Source organism: Chlorocebus sabaeus, chromosome X (assembly GCF_047675955.1).
Source record: "Chlorocebus sabaeus isolate Y175 chromosome X, mChlSab1.0.hap1, whole genome shotgun sequence".
Lineage (NCBI taxonomy): Eukaryota > Metazoa > Chordata > Mammalia > Primates > Cercopithecidae > Chlorocebus > Chlorocebus sabaeus.
The window spans coordinates 10,743,960-10,764,836 of record NC_132933.1 but is presented as its reverse complement, the minus strand read 5'-3'; the positions used below and the strand labels follow the sequence as shown (position 1 = coordinate 10,764,836).

The following is a 20,877-nucleotide window of genomic DNA, read 5'->3' as shown; positions in this document are numbered from 1 at the left end:
CTGGATGACACCTCTGAACCCACCTGAGGGAACTCACTGCCCTGAAAGGAAGGACACAGGCATGGCTAGCTTTGCCACTTGCTGAATATAGAGCCTCAGGGCTTTGAGAAAATATAGACAGTAGCCAGGGAGTGGTTATAGCAGGGCTTTGGCAAGACGCAGCTCTGTGCTGGCTTCAGGTCTGACCCAGCACAGTCATAGTGTTGGTGGATACAAGAGTGTCTGTGTCACTCTACCCCCAGCTTTAGGTGGCTCAGAACATGGAGAGAGAGACACACACTTTGTGTGGGAGAAAGTAGGGGAAGAGAACAGGAGTCTCTGCCTCATAACCCAGAGACTTCTCCTGGATCTTTTCTGAAACCATCAAGGTGGTACCTCCAGAAGTATGCAAGAACTGCAGCATTACTAGGCATGGGGGACCCCTAAAGCAGATACAGTTTAAAACAAAACCCCCAAGTATTTGCAAATAGCTGGAAAATATTCTCAAAAAGGACGGTTACAAACAAGCCCAGACAGTGAAGACTACAATAAATACCTAACTCTTCAATGACCAGACACTGAAGAATATCTACTAGTATCAACAACATCTAGGAAAACATAACCTCACCAAATGAAGAAAATAAGCCACAGGGACCAATTCTGGAGAAACAGATATGTGACCTTTCAGACAGAAAATTCAGAATAACTGGGTCATGCCTGTAATTCCAGCACTTTGGGAGGCCAAGACAGCTGGATCACCTGAGGTCAGGAGTTCAAGACCAGCCTGACCAACATGGTGAAACCCCATCTCCACTAAAAATAGAAAATTAACTAGGTGTGGTGGTGCATGCCTATAATCCCAGCTACTGGGGAGGCTGAGGCCAGAGAATTGCTTGAACCCAGGAGGCTCAGACTGCAGGGAGCCGAGATCATGCTATTGCAGTCCAGCATGGGCAACAAAAGTGAAACTCTGACTCAAAAAAAAAAAAAAAAAAAATATAGGTGGGTTGATAAAACTCAAAGAAATTCAATGTAACACAGAGAAGAATTCAGAATTCTATCAGAGAAGTTAGCAACAAGTTTCAAACAAATAAAATGAATCAAGCAGAATTTCTGGAGCTGAAAAATGCAAGTGATAGACTACAGAATCTCTCAAACTCTGTTAATAGCAGAATCAATCAAGCAGAAGATAGAATAAATAAGCTTGAAGACAGGCTATTTGAAAATATACAGTCAAAAAAGACTAAAGAAAAACCGAGTAGAAAGCAATGAAGCAATGAAAAACCGAGTAGAAAGCAATGAAGGAATCTAGAAAATGGCTTCAAAAGGACAAATCTAAGAGTTATTGGCCTTAAGGAAGAGGTATAGAAACACATGAGTAGAAAGTTTCTTCAAAGAGATCATAATAGAAATCTTCCCAAACCTAAAGAAAGATACAAATATCCAAATATCTATAACAAGAATGTTATAGAACACCAAGCAGACTTAACTCAAAGAAGACTACTTCAAGTCATTCAATAATAAAACTCCCAAAAACCAAGGATAAAGAAGGGCTCCTAAAGCTGCAAGATAAGAGAAACAAATAACATTCAATGGAGCTCCAATATGTCTGGCAGCAGACTTTTCAGTGGAAACCTTACAGGCCAAGAGACAGTGGCATGACATATTTAAAGTGCTGAAAGAAAAAAAGCTCTTTTATCTTAGAATAATATATCTGAAAAAAAAAAAAAATCCTTCAGACATGAAGGAGAAATAAAAATGGTCCCAAGTAAGGAAAGCTGAGGGATTTCATCAACACCAGCCCTGTCCTACAAGAAATGTTACGAGGAGTATTTCAATCAGAAAGAAAAGGATGGTACTGAACAATAAGTAATCAACTGAAGGTACAAAACTCAGCGGTCATTGTAAGAACACAGAAAAACGAAATATATTATAACAAAGTAATTGTAGTGTGTAAACTACTCTTACTCTAATAGAAAGCCTAAAGGACAAACCAATCAAAAATAAAAAGCACAACTTTTCAAGACATAGTCAACACAATAAGATACAAAGAGAAATAACAAAAAATTAAAAAGCGGTGGGATGAACTTAAGGTGCAGCTTTATTAGTTTTATTTTTCTTTGCTGTTTGTTTACGCAAATAGTCTTAAGTAAATATCAGATTAAAAATAATGGTTTATAACATATTATTTGCAAGCTTCATGGTAACCTCAAACCAAAGAACATGCAATGTATACACAAAAAATAAAAGGCAAGGAACTAAATCAGATACCCACAGAAAAATCATCCTCACTAAAAACAGACAGGAAGGAAAGAAAGAAAGAAGACCACAAAACCATCTGAACATAAAAATCAAAATGACAGGAGTAAGTTCTTACTTATCAGTAGTAACGTTGAATGTAAATGGGCTAAACTCTTCAATTAAAAGACACAGACTGGCTGAGTGTATGAAAAAACAAGACACATTGATCTTTGCCTGTCAGAAACACACTTCACCTCTAAAGACACACATATACTGAAAATAAAGGGATGGAAAAAGATACTCCATGCCAATGGAACCAAAAAGAAGCAGGATTAGCTACATTCATAGCAAACAAAATAGATTTCAAGACAAAAAATGTAAGAGGAAAAAAAGTCACTATGTAATAATGAAGGGATCAGTTCAGCAAGAGGATATAGCAACTTTACATATATGTGCACCCAACCCTGGAGCACCAAGGTATATAAACGAAATATTATTAGAACTAATGAGAGAGATAGGTCCCAACACCATAATGGCTGGAGGCTTCAACACCCTACTTTCAGCATTGGACAGTTCTTCCAGACATAAAATCAACAAAGAAACATCACACTTAATCTACATTATAGACCAAATGGATCTAACAGACCTTTACAAAACACTTCTCCCAAGGACTGGAGAATGCACCTTATTTTACCCAGCACACATGGATCATTCTCAAGGATAGAATATATGTTAGGTCATAAAACAAGTCTTAAAACATTCAAATAAATTGAAATAACATCAAGCTTCTTCTCTGACCACCAAGAAATAAAACTGGAAAATAACAAGGGGAACTTTGAAAATTATGCAAATACATAGAATTAAAAAAAATATATGCTCCTGAATGACCTGCAGGTCAATGAAGAAATTAAAAAGTAAATTGAAAACTTTCTCAAAATAAATGATAATGGAAACACAACATACCAAAACCTATTGGATACAGCAAAAGCAGTATTAAGAGGGAATTTTATAGCTATAAGTGCCTACATTAAAAAAGAGAAACATCTTCAAATAATCTTATGATGCATCTTAAAAAAATAGAAATATAAGCTCAAACTGAACCCAAAATTAGAAGAAAATAATAAAAGACCAGAGCAGAAATAAATGAAAGTAAAATAAAGAAAATAAAAAGACTATCAATTAAACACAAAGTTGGTTTTTTGAAAAGGTATACAAAATTGATAAACCTGTAGCCAGACTAAGTAAGAAAAAGGAGAGAAGATCGAGATAAATAAAATCCGAAATGAAAAGGAGACATTACAGACTAATACTGGAAAAATTCAAAGGATTATTAGTGGTGACTATGGGAAAATTGGAAAATCTCCCTGAAATGTATAAGTACTTACCCATACAACCTACCAAGTTTACATGAAGATATCGAAAACCTGAGTAAACCAATAACATGTAACAAGATAAAAGCCGTAATAAGCAGTCTCCTAGTAATGGAAAGCCTAGGACTTGATGGTTTCAATGTTGAATCCTACCAAACATTTAAAGAAGAACTAATATCAATCCTCCTCAAACTATTCCAAAAAATGGAGGAGAAGGAACTACTTTCAAAGTCACTCTAAAAGGCCTGTTTTGCCCTGATACCAAAATCGGACAAAGACACATTCGAAAAAAAAAAAAAAAAAAAACCTACAGGCCAATATGTCTGATGGATATTGATGCAGAAATCCTTAACAAAATACCAGCAAATCAAATTAAACAATACATTAGAAAGGTCATTCATTATGACCAAGTGAGATTTATTGCTGGGATGCAAAAAGGTTTTGACAGGTACAAATCAGTCAATGTGATTCATCATATCAACAGAATTAAGGCTAAAATCATATGATCATTTCACTTGATGCTGAAAAGACATTTGATAAAATTCAAAATACCTTCATGGTAAGACTCCTGAAAAAAACTGGGTATAGAATGAACATACGTCAACATAATAAAATCCATATATGTCAGACCCACATCTAATATCATACTGAATGGAAAAATGTGAAAGCCTCTTCTCTATGATCTGGAACATGACGAAGATGCCCACTTTTACCACTCTTATAAAGTGCTGGAAGTTCTAGCTAGAGTAATCGAACAAGAGAAAGAAATAAACAGCATTCAAATTGGAATGGAAGAAGTCAAATGATCAGTGTTTGCAGATGACATGATCTTATATTTGGAAAAACCTAAGGACTCCACCAAAAAAACTCTCAGAACCCATAAACAAATGGTTTAAAGCTGCAGGATACAGAATCAACATACAAAAATCTGTAGCATTTCTATATGCCAACAGGGAACAACCTGAAAAATAAATTTAAAAAATCATTCCACTTACAATAGCCACACATAAAATGTAACACCTAGGAATTAACTTCACCAAAGAACTGAAAAATCTGTATAATGAAAAGTAAAAAACACTAATGAAAGAAATTGAAGATGACATCAGAAAATAGAAATATATTCCATTCTAATGAATTGGAAGAATCAACAGTTTTAACATGTCCATACTACCCAAAGCAATCTACAGATTCAATTCAATCTCTATCAAAGTACCAATGAGATTCTTCATAGATGAAGAAAAACCAATCCTAAAATTTATATGGAATCACAATAGATCCAGAATAGCTAAAGCTATCCTGAGCAAAAAGAACAAAACTGGAGGAACTACATTACCTGACTTCAAACTATTCTACAGAGCTATAGTAACCAAAACAACATGATACCAGCATAAAAACAGACTTACCGATCAATGGAACAGAATAGAGAACAATCTGCATGCCTACAGAGAACTAATTATCAACAAAAGTACCAAGAACATAACTGGGTAATAGTGTTTTCAATAAGTGGTGCTGGGAAAACTGAATTTCCATATACAGAAGAATGAAACTAGACCCCTATCTCTTGCCATATAAGAAAAACAAATCTAAATAGATGAAACAGTTAAATCTGAGATCACAAACTGTGATATTGCTACAAAAAAAAACATTGTGGAAAATTTTCAGTACATTGGTCTGCAAAAAATTTCTTGAGCAATATCTTAGAAGCACAGGCAACCAAGCAAACAGTGAGAAATGAGATTACATCAAGTTAAAAAGCTTCTGTGAACTCTTAATAAAGTGAAGTGACAACCCATAGGATGGGAGAAAATATTTGCAAACAAGCCACATGACAAGGGATTATTAACTGGAATACATAACGAGCTCAAGCAAATCTATGAGAAAAAACAATCTAATAATCCGATCAAAACCAGGCAAAAGATTTGATTAGACATTTCTCAAAGGAAGACATAATAATGGCAAACAGGCATATGAAAAGTTATGCAACCTCATTGATCATCAGGGAAATGCAAATATAAGCACAATGAGATATCAACTCACCCCAGTTAAAATGGCTTTTATTCAAAAGACAGGCAACAACAAATGCTGGCGAGGATGTTGAGAAACTACAACTCTTGTACACTGTTGGTGGGAATGTAAATTAATACAACCATAATCTGAAGGTTCCCCAAAAACCTAAATAGAGCCACCATGTGATCCAGCACATCTACTATTGGGTACATACCAAAAAGAAAGGAATTCATTATACTGAAAACATATGTGTACTCTCATGTTTGTTGCAGCACTGTTCACAATGGCTAATAGTTGGAAGTAACCTAAATGTCTGCCAATAGATACATGAAAAAAAATAAAAAATGTGGTACATATACACAATGGAGTACTATTCAGCCATAAAAAGAATGAGATCCTGTCATTTGTAACCACATGGATGGGACTGGAGATCATTAGGCTTAGTGAAACAAGCCAGGCACAGAAAGACAAGCATCACATGTTGACACTTATTTAGGGGATCTAAATAACAAAACAATTGAACTAATGGACATAGAGAATAGTAGGATGGTGACCAGAAGATGGAATCTGTATTTAGGGGTTGAGGGAAAGGTGGGGAAAGTTATGAGTATAAAAAATAGAAAGAGTGAGTAAGACATACTGTTTGATAATGCGACAGAGTGACTGTAGCCAATAGTAACTTAATTGTACATTTCAAAATAACCAAAAGAATATTATTCATCTGTTCGTAACATGAAGGATAAAATTCTTGAAGGGATGAATACCCCATTCTTCATGTCGGGATTATTCTTTATTACATGCACGTATCAAAGCACCTCATGTACCCCATAAATATATGCACCTACTATGTACTCACAAAAATTAAAAATAAAATTTAAAAGACAAAACGTTAAAATGTTGAGCACTGTAGAAAATTTCTGTCTACTCAGACTGTTTGATTTTAAGGAATCAGTTTTATTTTCTGTCAGACTGGACATTACTTCAGAATATCTTTTCAATATGCCAGATATGAAATATACTTATGGGATGGCATTTTCTTCAAAAAGTGAAGAATGAGGACCATGGTCTTTACATCTACATGACTAGTCCAGTGCTTGAGATAGATTATATTCTCTCTTTAGAGTGGCTGAGAGACTTGATGGTCTCTGTTTGGTAGCTTACTTCTGTCTAAAGAATCCTATTTCTGGGCTAATTCTCCATATTAAGTCGCCCGCATTGTTCTTAGGTGCTAGTATTTTCCCAGTGGTAATAGAATCAGAAGGAAGAACCACAGTAGTTCAAGGTAGTACAGGCCCACCACACACGGTTTTACACTGTGGAGGTGTGAATCTGTCTGGCTGGAATCATATTACCTAAAGTTTATAGGAATCGTAGTATCTTTAAAAGTGAGAAGTATAGAATCATAGCATATTTTTTAAAATGACATTGATCGTTCCAATTTACTCATTCTACAGCTGAGGGATCTGAAGCCTACAGAAGGTATGCAATTTACCCAGAGTTCCAGAAAGAATATGAGATTTAGGGCAGATTGAACTAGGTTTGAACACTGTTTTACAATTACTGAGTTACTGAGCTTCCCTGGGCCTCAATTTCCTCTCCAGTAAATCAGACCCCCATGATGATATCTACCTCCTGGGACTGTTGTGAGTATTGCACCTCGGCTAAACATCTTCCCTCTGCTTTTCTAGATTCACTCAGCACCCTTCTTCACCTGCTCTGTCCTGGGAGGCTATTTAGAAAGGATTCTCTCAATGGGCTCCTGGACTCTGATGTCCACTGGGTTTGGCTAATGGGGAGCTCCAAGGAGAGTCAGAGGTGGAAGGAAGGAAGGAGAGTGAGGGCTGTGGACTTATTCTCCTGGCTCCATCCCTGTGAGTCATCTCTGGCTGGATAAATCTCATTAGAGGTCACTGTTCTTCTCAAGATATCTATTTCCTCATGACTATTGATCATTTCTGGTTCTAGTAACCACCTCCTCCCTGCTCTCATTCCTCTGGGTCTGTAGTGATGGCAGCTGCAACAAACACTATCTCTGATCATCTCCCTGCATCCACTTGTTTCTAAATGGTTTCTTTGTAGATAAATATTGGTCAAATTACTCCATTTTGGATGCACCATCTGTTTCCTATTTGACTTTGAAACCATATGCTTAGAACAGAGACTGGCATATAGTACGTTCTTGGTGTATGGAATCTATTGCTTGTAGTAACATTAGTAGTAGTGTAGAGGTACTAGTAGTTGCAGTGGAGATAATGGTGCTGGTATTTTTCAAAGCCACTCATTCAGTCACATGCAAAGCCCGTAGCAGGTTGTATCCCTCTTCCATACTCAGCTCTTTCTCGTTGATTGCTCCTCACCCATCTGTGCTCCAGAGGAAAACATATGGTTGGCCTCTAATTGCTTGCTCTTTGTGGCCACAGATTGGGGCAAATCCCAAGCAGATCCTATCCTATATCTGGTACTTTATGTGGTGTTTAAACCTGCCTTAGACAGCTAAAAATTGTGAAAAAAAATTATTAAAAAATGTAGCTGAGGGTTATTATAACTAAAGTAGTGTCAGTTTATAATATCACTTGTACAAAGGCCCCAAAACAAGAAGTAAAAGGTGCCCAGGACGCCACTGCTTCTTGTCCTGGTTGCATCTCTGATTTACAGTGTGACATGGGAGAGTCACTTTGAGTATGTTCCACAACCTGATACGATAAAGAAGAATACTCTTGAAAACTGAACACATCAGAAATAAAAAGTTCAATACATTGAACTCATTGTACACTGATGACCTTTACATTTTTATTATTCATTTTGCTTGAAAACATAATCACTAAGGTTTTCAATAGGATAAATAGGAATTATTTTATAAAGTCAGTTGTAATCTTCCAATAGAAATATGCACTAAATGTTTTCCTAACATTTGGATTAATTTTCCTTGGATAGTGATATACCCATCAAAATATTTTTTGGTAAACAAATTCAGAAAACAATTTTAAAAGGTAATAAGGTAATTGAAAGTTGTTATTTTCAGCAATTGTAATCAGTTTCTGACCTACTCTATTTGATGTGGCCTTTTGGTGTTTTGTTTTGTTTTGTTTTTTCTATAACATGACATGACAGGGTGTTATTCTCACTGTTAATTGCAGACAAGAGTACAAAAAATTATTCGAAGTTAGCTTGTGAGCATTTAATACATGGAACTGTTGAACTCTAGACAACATCTGAGGTTCACTAAAAAAATTATGTACGTTAATACCAATCTTCTTTTGGTTCGTTTGTGTTTAGATGACAGTCATGGGAATGCAATAAATTGGTTGTGTCTGAAGGTCAGCAGGGTATTTTGCTAGGCCTCTCTTGATTTTATGGTGTATGAAGTAAAGAAATGTGACCTTGAAGAACACTGAAACAAAATTCCAGGGTCTGTTTCTCTTGTGTTTTGTTTTTAAAATTTATTTTCCATTATCAAGTTTTGTTATTTCCTATAGAGGATGAGACAAGTGTCAACCTGTGGGAGGAACCTGGGGCGACGCCACCTCTATATTTGGCCCTCTCTCTGATTGTCTTTTAAAACACCTTTAGCTTTTTATTTTGAAACAATTATAAGTTCATAAGAAGTTTCAAAGATATGTACATGGAGTCCTTATGTACCTTTCAACCAGTCTCTCCCAATAGTACACTCTTCAGTACACTACCATATTACACTATCAAAACTAGAACACTGACATTGATACAATCCAGAGCTTTTTAAGATTCAACACTTGTCTTTTGGGTATTCTAGGCACTTTATATTTCCATATGAATGTTGTAATTATCTTGTCCATTTCTATTAAAAATCTATTTTAGAATTTTGGTTAGAATTAAGTTGAAACTATAGATGAATTTGGAAATAACTGCCATCTTATAATATTAATCATCTAACCAAAAATCAAAGAATACATTTTAATTTTTCTATGCCATTAATTTATCTTTGCAATTTTTTTGTAGTTTTCAGTGTACAGTCATTTACATCTTTGTTCAGATTTGTCCCTGAGCCTTACTATTTTTAGTGATATTTTAAATTGCAATTGTTCTTAGTTTCAACTTTCAGTTGTTGAAATTAACTTCCAGTCCACCCTAGGACTACCATTGGCTGAAACACTGTCTCTTCTAATATATAAATTTCTAATATATAATTTCTAATATATAAACATACAATTGATATATATGTTGATCTCTCACTCTGCAATGTTGCTAACCTCAATTATTGTAGAAGCATTTTTTTAGATTGACTTTTTTACATATACTCTCAGGTAGTCTTTGACAAAAGACACTTTTATTTCTCCCTTCCAATCTGAATGCATTTTTTTTTTTTTTTTTTTTTTTTTTGGGCACTGGACAAAATCTCCAGTACAAAGCTTAACTATGCCCACACTGGTGCACATGTTGGTCTTAGATTGTAGTATCCTGCATGTAAATACTAAGAACAACTTCCAGCACTTCCCCCACCCACACACTGGCAGAATTCATGCTGGGAGACTACATTTACTATGAACATACACCCCTCATTTGAAACAAGACTAGAATACACGGGAAAGAATGTTTATTCACTAAAGTTCTGACGAACTGAAGGCCATTGTTTCAGATTCTACATGGACATTGCTTAAAAGAACATGGGTTGAAATTTGCCTGGTAGTAGCCTAAAAGTAAATGGTCTTCAAGGTGCATATGAAGGAACTATAGGAGGGAAATGGGATAATTTATTATTATTAATTAATAATTAAATGTAACTAGTAATTAATAACTAATAACTAAATGTAGCCACACTAGTTTGGAGGGATTTGCGGTGAGACATCTAAAATACTAGGGCATGGTGAGGGCTGGAAGACAAAAGAATGAATCACTTAATAGGAATGGCTGTCGGGAAGGGCTTGAAGGAACCATCCTCTCGCTTCCATGTGAGCTATGAACATTAAACATGGAGAAATGAGGAGTGGCGGCAGATCTGTTTGGGATGCATCATCTTCAGGGGATGCTGAAACAACAGCAGCATTTGGTTTCCTCTACACCCCTTTCCCCTCCCCCGCAAGCCCAGGGAGTGGACAGCAGTGGTGCTTTGTGATGTCAAAGCCACCCCAGGACTGCCATTGGCTGGGACGCTGCCTGTATGATCAAACAAAGCTCAAGGGCGTGGCTTTGCCTTGTCACCAGGAGGGTATATATAGGGAGGGCAAGAGCTCTGGGACATCTCCCTGGGAAGCTTCAATATAGCTGTGGAAGTCTGGACTCTACAAGAGCCTACTATAGACATTCTGCAACCAACCACAATCATGGAACAGCCAACTTCAAGCACCAATGGGGAGAAGAGAAAGAGAAAGAGCTCCTGTGAATCCAACAACAAAAAAAATGATGAGGTAAGATTGTTAGGTTTTGAAGGGAAGGTGAGGGTGAAAGAAAGACACACTGAGAGGGGGTGGCTCAAACAGCAACACAGGAATACTGCAGACCCCTGTGGAAGTGGGGGACCCGCTTAATGCCAGAGCCCACCGCTGCTTACAGGCTGGGGTGCTTGTAGGTATGGGTGGGAGGGGCCTGGGCAGTATGGCTTCCTGCCTGGCAGGATATTGATAAGATGGTTTTATGATCAGGCTGTTTGGCCCTTTTTCCAGTGGGATGTCATTGTGGTGTTTCTTGGAACTTTGCCCAGCAAGATATAACAGGAAAGTTTCTTTAGTTGGGCCTTTGTCCGCCTTGTGTTACAATGATTAGGTAAGATTTTTCTCCCAGCCTGAACCCCCATGGAATGTTTCACTTTGACCAAGGTCTGCAAAATAGCAGGGGGCTTACTAAATGGTGGTTTGGACTCACATTCTTGCCTTCTACTTTAGTATAAAAGGAAGAGGGGTGTTGTTGAGTATGTGGCTGCTTCCTGCTGAATAGGGGAGCTGTAATCAGGGTTTGAGTTTTGAAGCAGTGGGTGTTGTACTTCAGAGTTGTTTTCCTGGAGGCACTGGTACTAGACTTGGTAGAGGAGAAGGATGGTATCCATGTGTTGCTGGGTGGTTGCGTGGATGAGGGAGTTTAGCCTTCGGGTGATAAAGCGGGATATGAAGGTGAGTATACATGGGCCAATTGTAGTATCAGGAGGAGGAAGATTAACGGCCCTAAGAAAGGGGCCACCTGCTATCTCAGTGTTGAGTGCAGCAGAGATGTTTAGTTCTGCTAACACTAGAATGAGATGTAGAGCCTGCTTAGTGTGTGTGGAGGAAGATGAGACAGAAGCTACTAAAGGAACCTGGATGGTCTGCTTGTTAGGCAAAATGTTAATGTTTAGATTAGCAAAAAAGTTGTAGGTTATGGCGGTTAACAAAACTTGTAGGTTATGGTGGCAAGCCATGAGAAGGTGGGGGTTGAATTCTGCACAAACCCTTTGTTTTAACTTTTATATTTTTCCAAGTTGAATAGCTGCCAGCAAGGGTAGCCCCTCTGAGGGCCTCATAGGAAATGGTGGTGGGGGAGGAGGTGAAGGTTGTGTGGTTTTGGAGAGAGAGGGAGAAAAGGGTTTTTGTAACTATTAGCCACTGTGGTCCTGACAGGACAGAAGGATACAGGTTGCAGTTGAGGGAATTGTTTGTGGATTTTTTCCAGGGAGCGCCCTTGAGTTGGTTACATGGAGAGCAGTGCCGTCAGAGAGGGGAGGGGTTGGTAGGAGGTGTTTTATGAAATCTGACTGGTAACATCTTCAGTTAAGAGGCTCTGAGGCGAAGGAGGGTGACAGCCCTGTGTGTGACGGTGTGGGTGGATTTGATGGATTGCGGGGAAAAGGTGTTTAGCCGAGCAAGATTATAAACAGGTTGGGGAATGAATTGGTCAATTGGGTGAGATGAAGGTTTATTTTGGACCAGGTTTATGTGGCCAGGTTGACAGGAAGGGCTGTGAACTAATGGATTTGTGTGGACAAACAAGTTTAACAGTTGGAAGTAAAAGAGGAGTGTGACTGATTTAACAGGCAATGTGTGAGGCTGATGAAGGGGGCTCAACTGTTAGAGGTTTGGGGTGGGGACTTAGACTATTCCACAGACAAAGAGGACAAAGGAGAAAAAGGAGATTTGAGTAGGAGTGAAATTTTGGAAGGTGCCCTGCCGTCTTACCTCCTGGATTAGTGTGACAAATTGGCAGGACTATTCAGGGACATGGGGAAGGGAAACCAGGAAAGATCTGAAATAAAGTAGGAGGTAAAAGATTGGAAATTGGCGACGGCGAGTGTTATGGACTAGGGCATTTTGTATTGGCAACTTCTGGAATTCTTGTTAAGTACAGTGAAGTTGGTCCTGTGAGGGAAGGAGAATAATTTGGGGGTGATCAAATTTCTACATGTGGATCTGGTGCTCTTTTTAGTTTGGAATGGTGCATTCAGTGGGGAAAGGATGTTAGCTTTGCCCCAGTCAGAGTAGTTAGGATAACCTGGTGAGGACTCATCCACTTAGGTTGGAGAGGGGAGGAGGAGGAGGAGTCTGTGATTCAGCCCCAGTCCCCTGGTTGTAGGGACAGGGAGGAGTGTTTTGAGGTTGGACTTTTAGGCTGGGTCAGTAAGCATTTGCATACTGTCTCATTAGATGTTGGGTGAGGTGTAACGCCAGCCAAGTATTCCATACAGAAGGGGGAGAAAATACAGGGAGATTCTGGAGGATAAAAGGGGCATTTGTACATGAGTTTAAATGGGCTTAGGCTGAGGGGCTTTTGGGAAATGACTCATAAACGCATGAGGAACAGTGGGAGAAGTGAAGTCCAGGCCATTTTAACCTTTAGGGAGAGTTTGGTTAGTTATTGTCTTTTATATAATTTTTCCTGAAGATTGGGAGTGGTAAGGAATATGCAAAGGCCACTTAATGTTTAGAGCCTTTGCCACCTGTTGGTTAAACTGTGAAACAAATTGGCCCATTGTCTGACTGGATGCAAGAGGGGAGTTTAAACCGGTGGATAATATGGGTGGAGAGAATAGAAGCGATGGTGTGTGCCTTTTTGGTGGTGGTAAGAAAAGCTTTTATCCATCCAGAGAATGTATCTCCTATTGTCAGAAGGTAGAGGAATCATTTCATGGGGGGCATGTGAGTGATGTTGATTTGCTAGTCCTGCCTCAGGCTTTGTGGTTGGAAAGGAGGTGGTTTGATAGATTCCTGAGGGGAAGTTTGAGTGCAAAGGGAACATGCCTTAGTAATATGTTTGAGATGGGCAGCTATGGTGGAAGAATGTATATAAGTTTTTAAAAGCTGCAGCAGGGGCAGTAACCGGCATGGAAATGGTTGTGCACATATAAAAGTACAGAAGGTTTTTTCAACTTGGGCAAGACACTTTATCATTGAGGTAGAACCATTTTTTCCTGAATGACACCAGCCCTGGCAATTGGGATTTGTTCCTCCTGGGTATATACGGGGTGTATGCTGGGAAAAATGAGCAATAACGATGGGGTTGTAAGGGCTGCCTGCCAGGCTGCTGAATTCTCGGTTATGGCGTCTGTAGCCTTCCGGTGTCCCTTGCAATGGATAATGGTGGCCATCAGAGGTAGTTTATCCACCCCCAGCAGTTTATGTATAAGTTTGCCATTTCTTATGGGGGTTCCTTTTGTAGTTAGGAAACCCTGTTGCTGCCAGATTAAGGCATGAGAGTGTAGGACATGGTATGCATATTTGGAATTTGTGTAAATGTTGACCCTCTTTGCCTTTGCTAGGGTGAGGGCCCTGGCTAGTGCAACTAGCTTTGCCTGTTGAGAGGTAGCATGGGGTGGGAGAGCACTGGATTCTAGGAGTTTATTTTCAGCAATGATGGCATAGCCAGCTGCTGGACATGGGTCCCTAAAAGAGCTTCCATTAATTAACCAGGTATGTGTTCCCTGCAAAAGGGCACCTGAAATGTGTTCGAAGTGGGAGGAGAGGGAGTCTAAGAGGTCCAGACAGGAGAGAGAGAGCTTAGAGTCAGAAGTGCTTACAGGGAGGAGGATGGCTGAGTTGAGAGTTTTATATCTCTGGAAGGTGATCAGAGGGTTACCTATGAATAAGGCATGTACCTGCTGAAAGTGGAATGGTGGGAGGGATAGAAGAAATTGATGGTTTATGAGGTCCTGTAGGTAATGGAAAGATGCAATAGTAATGTGTTGGTAGAGAGGGAGTTTCCGTGCCTCTAAGGCCAGCGATGTGGTCACACCTGAGATTTTTAGTCTGAGTGACCAGCCTTGGATGACAGAGTCCAGTTGTTTTGAGAGATGTGCAGTGGCTCGTGGGGCGTCGCCGTATGTTTGGCAGAGTAGTCCAAGAGCAAGTCCTTGGTCGGAATATACATACAAAGTACAGGGCTTGGGATTGGGCAGTCCCAGTGCCAGGGCAATGAAAAGGGTATTTTTTAGTGTAGTTTAGTTTTGTTTTGTTTTTGTGGGAATTGATGGGGTAAGCTGGGTTTGGGGGTTTTAGGATAAGCCCATGAGAGGCTATGTAGAGCGCCTTGGCCAGCAAGTCAAAGTTGGGAATTCACAGCCATAAGTATCCCACAAGGCCCAAGAAGGAGGGGAGGTCCGTTTTTTTGTGTGGGGAAGGGGCATGTCCCAAATTAGCTCCTTTCATTGGGTTGGGATGGTTCGAGAATTAGGGGTTAGGACAAACCCATGTTTGTGCTACCTGAGATTTTGTGGGTTAGGCCCAATATCCTCAATTATGGAGGAAGTTTAAAACCTGAGTGGTGTGTTGAATGGACAGGTTAAGGAAGGGGCTACAGAGAAGGAGGTCACTGATGTATCGGAGGAGGGCACTAGGAAAAAGAGGAAGTTCAGCTAGGTCCTTGATGAGGGCCTGTCTGAATAGGTGGGGGTTATCCCGGAACCCCTGTGGGAGTATAATCCATGTTAGTTGGGTGGACATGTGAGTACTAGGATTTGACTATGTTAAAACAAAGAGACTTTGGTAAGCTGGGTTTAAGGGAATAGTGAAATAGGCATCTTTTAGCTCCAACACAGAGGAGTGTGTGGTAGATGTAGGAATATGGGAGAGTAGAGTATATGGGTTGCAGAACACCAGATGGATTGGTACCACTGCCTGGTTAACAACTTGGAGATCCTGGACAAAGGGGTAAGTCCTGTCTGTCTTTTGGAAAGCCAGAAAAGGGGTGTTGTGGTGAGAGGTGACAGGCTTGAGAATTTGAGCTTGTAAAATTTACAGATAATAGGTTTTAGGCCCCTAAGTAAGGCTGGATTAAGGATACGTTAAGACTGATGAAGGAAAATGGAGGGGTTTTGAAGAGTTATTTTAACTGGGATGTGATGTGTGGCTATTGTGGGTTTAGAAACATTCCAAACTTCAGAATTAACAGAAGGTAAGAGGGTAGATAATGAGGATGAGTGGGGGAAGAGGGAAGCATTAGGGAGTCAGAGTAAAATAAAAGGTATAGAATTGTAGGAGCCACATTGCATGGAGACCTGGGATTGACTTAATACGTCCCACCCCAAGATACATGTAGGGGATTGAGGAATAACCAGGAAACAGTGGGTGAAGGGGGGTGTTGAATAGGTTGTATAATAAAGGACCAGTCTGGAGGCTGGGCGCAGTGGCTCACGCCTGTAATCCCAGCACTTTGGGAGGCTGAGGTGGGCAGATCATGACGTCAGGAGATCGAGACCATTCTGGCTAACATGGTGAAATCCCATCTCTACTAAAAATACAAAAAAAAAAAAAAAAAAAATTAGCCAGGCATGGTGGCGGGCGCCTGTAGTCCCAGCTACTTGGGAGGCTGAGGCAGGAGAATGGTGTGAACCTGGGAGGCAGAGCTAGCAGTGAGCGGAGATCGCGCCACTGCACTCCAGCCTGGGCGACAGAGCGAAACTCTGCCTCAAAATAAATAAATAAATTAGTTAATTAATTAATTAAAGGACCAGTCTGTTTGTGCCTAGAGGTGATTCCATTGATTCTCATAATAGAGATCAAAGAACTGAAAAAGGGTCCAGAATATTCTGGTAAAACTGAGTAACTGGTTGTCCTATTGGGTATCCAATAGGAAAGACATGGGCTTACCAGAGACTGATAGCATTACCCTGGGTTCTGTGGTGGTGATGGCGGTGGGGGCGGTGGACTCCAGGCCCCATCAGACTTCAGGTACAGGTGTTGAAGCAGGATGAAGAGTTTCACTGAGCACAGTCTGACTTCCAGTGTTACTTGATACCACAGATGGGGCAAGGTTTCCAGAGTGTCCTGGGATTGGGTAGACTTTTTCCCAGTGTCCATGTTGGACGCACTTACAACAGGCTCCTGGAGTTGACCGTTGCCAAGTTGAGGAATTCTGTATGTCTTGGGAACCCTGTTGAGTGGTAGCGATCAGCATGTGGTATTTAGCCTGGTCCTTTTTTAGGTTTGGGGTTTTTAGTTCCTCCTCTCTATTCTTAAAGACCTTAAAGGCCACTTTGATTAAGTCTCTTTGGGAGGTTTGAGGGCCATCCTCCAGTTTTTAAAGTTTCTTTCAAATGTCTGGGGCTGACTGGGAGATAAAGTGTAAATGGAGGTCGCTTTTGCCCTTATTGTTATTAGGGCTTAAGGTAGTCTATTTAGTTGTGACCTTTGAAAGGTGGGAGAGGAAAGGAGAAGGGGCAGCTTTATTTATGCCAGCTAGAAGGCACGATATCATATGGCCTGGTTTCTGTCTGTCTACAGAAGTCGCCTGAAAATTCCACCTGGGGTCAGTTCTGGGGACAGCTAGGGTTCCTGTTGGGTTATGAGAAGCATCTTGTTGGTGGAGGGTGTTCTCATGGGCCTGGGTGCCAACAAAGATGTGTTCCCTGTCCTCCAAGCTGAGGGTAGAGGAGAAGATGACATATATGTCATGGCAGGTAAGGCCATAAGATTTAGAGAAGTAGAGAAATTCCTTGTAAAAGGAGGTAGGATCCATTGAAAAGGAGCCAAGTCTCTTTTCACTATGGGAGAAGTCAGCTAGAGAGAAGGGAACTTGAATTCAGATTATGCCTTCAGCCCTCGTGACCTCCTGCAAGGGAAGGACTTTGGAAGACCTTTGGACATGTGCCTGGTTTTCGGCAAAAGAGGGTTGGGTGTGAGACCTGGTTTGAGGTGGAGAAGGAAGGGGGATGGAGGGCTACAGTAAGGGGGTGGAGGAGCTGGATCCGAAGGAGAAGGTGGAGGGAATGGTGGTGGGCAGGAAGTGAAGAATGGGTGTGTTGGCCAGGTTGAAATTCAGAGGAGGAAGCCTTGTCTGTAGGAAGAGGCATTTTGGGGGGTTTCTCCTTGAGGAGGAAGATTTGAAAAGGTGAACAAGATTGGCAGAGAGAGAGAGTGAGGCATGAAAGAAGATAAGCAAAGCACTTAGAGTATTTACCATTGTGTTGGAGAAAGTTTTTTAGATTATGTTGAACTTGGAAGTTGAATGTTCTGTTTTATGGAAGAGGGGAGTGTACACTCTGGATGGGAGTGAATACCCCTAAGGAAAGTGAGTACCCTGGAAGGCAGTGAATACCCCAGCGGGGAACGAGTACTCCAGAGAGAAGTGAATACCCCAGAGGAAAGTGAGTACTCAGTTCCTCCTGGGAGAAGGGACCTGGAGAGTCGGGGCAGCCCCACAATTATTCATGCTCCCCAGAGGCCGGAGCGGCCAGAGTGGCAAGCATTCTGAGGCTGAGAAGGGAGGCTGCAGTCACCTGGTGACTGGGGAGAACTCTCACCCAGCACTTGATTATTTTTGGAGAACAGGCAGAAATAGAGAGGAATCCAGAAAGGAGGAAGAGGGAGACTCACCCACTAATTGAAGCCCAGTGTTGGATGTGATGTCCAGCAATGGGGGTGATCCTTGTTGCAGCTGCCCAGAAAGGGGAAGGAAGGGGAAAAAAAAGGTGGAGAGTTTGATCACTATCTGGAGGTTAGCCCAGGGCTCGAGAAGACTAGAGAATAACGGGAACCGGACTAGGAACAGGGAGATGACTCAGGATCTGGAAGCAGGCCCCAGTCTTGTTTGTGCTGCTTGCTGCTTTCCCAGTTGCAAAAGAAAACTTACCCATTAGAACCCAATCACCATTCCAGGTTTTGACACCAAAATGTTAGGTTTTGAAGAGAAGGTGGGGATGAAAGAAAGACACACAGAGAGGCACACAGAGAGGGGGCAGCTCAAACAACAGCACAGGAATATTGCAGACACCTGTGGAAGTGGGGGACCAGCTTCATGCCAGATCCCACCACTGCTTACAGCCTGGGGTCCTTACAGGTATGGGTGGGAGGGAGCTGGGCAGTATGGCTTGCTGCCCAGCAGGATATTAATAAGATGTTCTTATGATCAGGTGGTTTGGCCCTTTTTCCTGTGGAATATCATTGTGGTGTTCCTTAGAACTTTGCCAAGCAAGATATGATAGGGATGTTTCTTTAGTTGAGCCTTTGTCCGTCTTGTGGTCAGGTGGTTAAGCAGGATGTTTCTCCCGGCCTGAACCCCCATGGAGTGTTTCACTTTGACCAAGGTCTGCAAAATAGCAGGGAGCTTACAAAGTGATGCAGTTTGGACTAACAGGTGACCCTACCCATGCTCCTTTTCTTCTTCCCCATAGATCCCTACCCTATGACTCCACCTTGTTCTTCTCTGGCACAAACCCCTTCTTCAACCTTCATTTCTTCTCATAAAGCCCCCCTTGCTATCCAGTCTCTATCCTACTCACCCAAAATAATGTCTTTCTGGCCTCTCTCTGTTTTCTTAACAGATGCAGGAGACCCCAAACAGGGACTTAGCCCCTGAACCGAGTTTGAAAAAAATGAAAAGATCAGAATATCCAACAGTATTAGTGTTTTGCTACAGGAAGTTTAAGAAAATAAATTCAAATCAACTGGAGAATGACCAGTCCCGAGAGAACTCCATCAATCCAGTCCAAGAGGAGGAGGACGAAGGCCTAGACTCAGCTGAAGGATCTTCACAGGAGGATGAAGACCTAGATTCATCTGAAGAATTTTCAAAGCAGGATGAGGAACTAGAATTACTTGAAGGATCTTCAGAGGAGGATGAAGACCTAGACTTACCTGAAGGATCTTCAAAGCAGGATGAGGAACTAGACTTACTTGAAGGATCTTCAGAGGAGGATGAAGACCTAGACTTACCCGAAGGATCTTCACAGGAGGATGAAGACCTAGGTTTATCTGAAGGATCTGCACAAGAGGACGAAGACCTAGACTTATCTGAAAGATCTTCACATGAGGATGAAGACCTAGACTCAGCTGAAGGATATTCACAGGAGGATGAAGACCTAGACTTACCTGAAGGATTTTCACAAGAGTATGAAGACCTAGGCTTATATGAAGGATATTCACAGGAGGATGAAGACCTAGACCCATCTGAAGGATCTTCACAGGAGGATAAAGACCTAGACTCAGCTGAAGGATATTCAATGGAGGACGAAGACCCAGACTTATCTGAAGGATCTTCACAGGAGGGTGAGGAGAACTAGTCAAACATGGAGAAACCAAACTGGACAAATCCTCACCACCAATGGCGATGATTACAATAAAATCAAGTTTGAGAAGCTGATGACTGTGTATCTGTCTGTTTTCTGATGGTAGGGAGGAAGGGAAGGGAAGAAGTAGGCATTTGAGAAGGGAGGGATATGAGGTCCTGTAGGGTTGGTGGACAGACCCACAGGTTGACAGTTAGTTAGCCAGACATTGTACATAAGTCCTGGGGAATAACTGATTCCTAAAGAAAATTTTCTGCTTGAAATTTTATCTGACAGAAAGTGGAGATGTGTATATGTTCATGCAACTGTACCCGGCAGCACATTGTTCTGCTGAATGTATATATCAAAGGTATTCCCATCCCCTTTCCATTTTATATTTTCCAAGGTTAGAAATATATGCCTTATAAAGAGTAAATGTTCTTTAAAATACAAAGCACAATACAAAAGAAGATAGTAGATGTAGAAGTAAATAAACAGCAGGAAAGCATTGCTTATAATGAAGGGATTGAAAAGCCAATTCTAAAACAAAATTTTCAATGCATCTTAAATATTTATGTTACTGTTTCAATGACCTCAACAGTCTTTAATCAAGATAAGTAAGCTTTAGAAATGTGTTGATACCTGCAAAGTGTGAATATTCAAAATTGCCATGACTTGGGAAAAAGGAAAGTAAAACACTCTAAGTTTGAGGAGCTTTTTTCCATGGAACGAGAACAGCAAGGTGGTGAGAAGGGGTTAGGTGTGATGTGGTGAGATCATTTTTAGGAGAGTGTGTCTATTATCAGCTTTATAATACTTCCATTTTGCATTATAATTTCCTGAAATTCATCATTCAACACTGAA

The 20,877-nt window shown here is 40.7% G+C and overlaps 1 protein-coding gene across 4 annotated transcripts; it reads left to right on the top strand.

Annotated features, from left to right (window-relative positions):
- Window positions 1-10,861: 10,861 nt before the first annotated feature.
- On the top strand, window positions 10,862-20,028 carry LOC103232702 (sperm protein associated with the nucleus on the X chromosome N1-like). 4 transcript variants are annotated; one of them, XM_073013141.1, is made up of 4 exons: window positions 10,862-10,978; window positions 19,291-19,485; window positions 19,624-19,775; window positions 19,971-20,028. In XM_073013141.1, the coding sequence occupies exons 1-4, from the start codon at window positions 10,895-10,897 to the stop codon at window positions 20,026-20,028; spliced, it is 489 nt and encodes a 162-aa protein (XP_072869242.1). In that variant the 5' UTR covers window positions 10,862-10,894. The 4 variants fall into 4 exon arrangements, with proteins under 4 accessions (XP_072869242.1, XP_037844802.1, XP_037844803.1 ...); XM_037988874.2 differs by having other exon boundaries at window positions 19,291-19,543; window positions 19,661-19,775; XM_037988875.2 differs by lacking the exon at window positions 19,624-19,775 and having other exon boundaries at window positions 19,291-19,474; window positions 19,865-20,028.
- The last annotated feature ends 849 nt before the right edge of the window (window positions 20,029-20,877 follow it).

Bases quoted from the DNA above. Each gene is read 5' to 3' on its own strand.
- LOC103232702 (XM_037988873.2), top strand. From the start codon at position 10,895: ATGGAACAGCCAACTTCAAGCACCAATGGGGAGAAGAGAAAGAGAAAG. The intron at 10,979-19,290 runs GTAAGATTGTTA...TTTTCTTAACAG, and splicing joins ACAACAAAAAAAATGATGAG to ATGCAGGAGACCCCAAACAG. The intron at 19,715-19,987 runs GTTTATCTGAAG...ACGAAGACCCAG, and splicing joins ACAGGAGGATGAAGACCTAG to ACTTATCTGAAGGATCTTCA.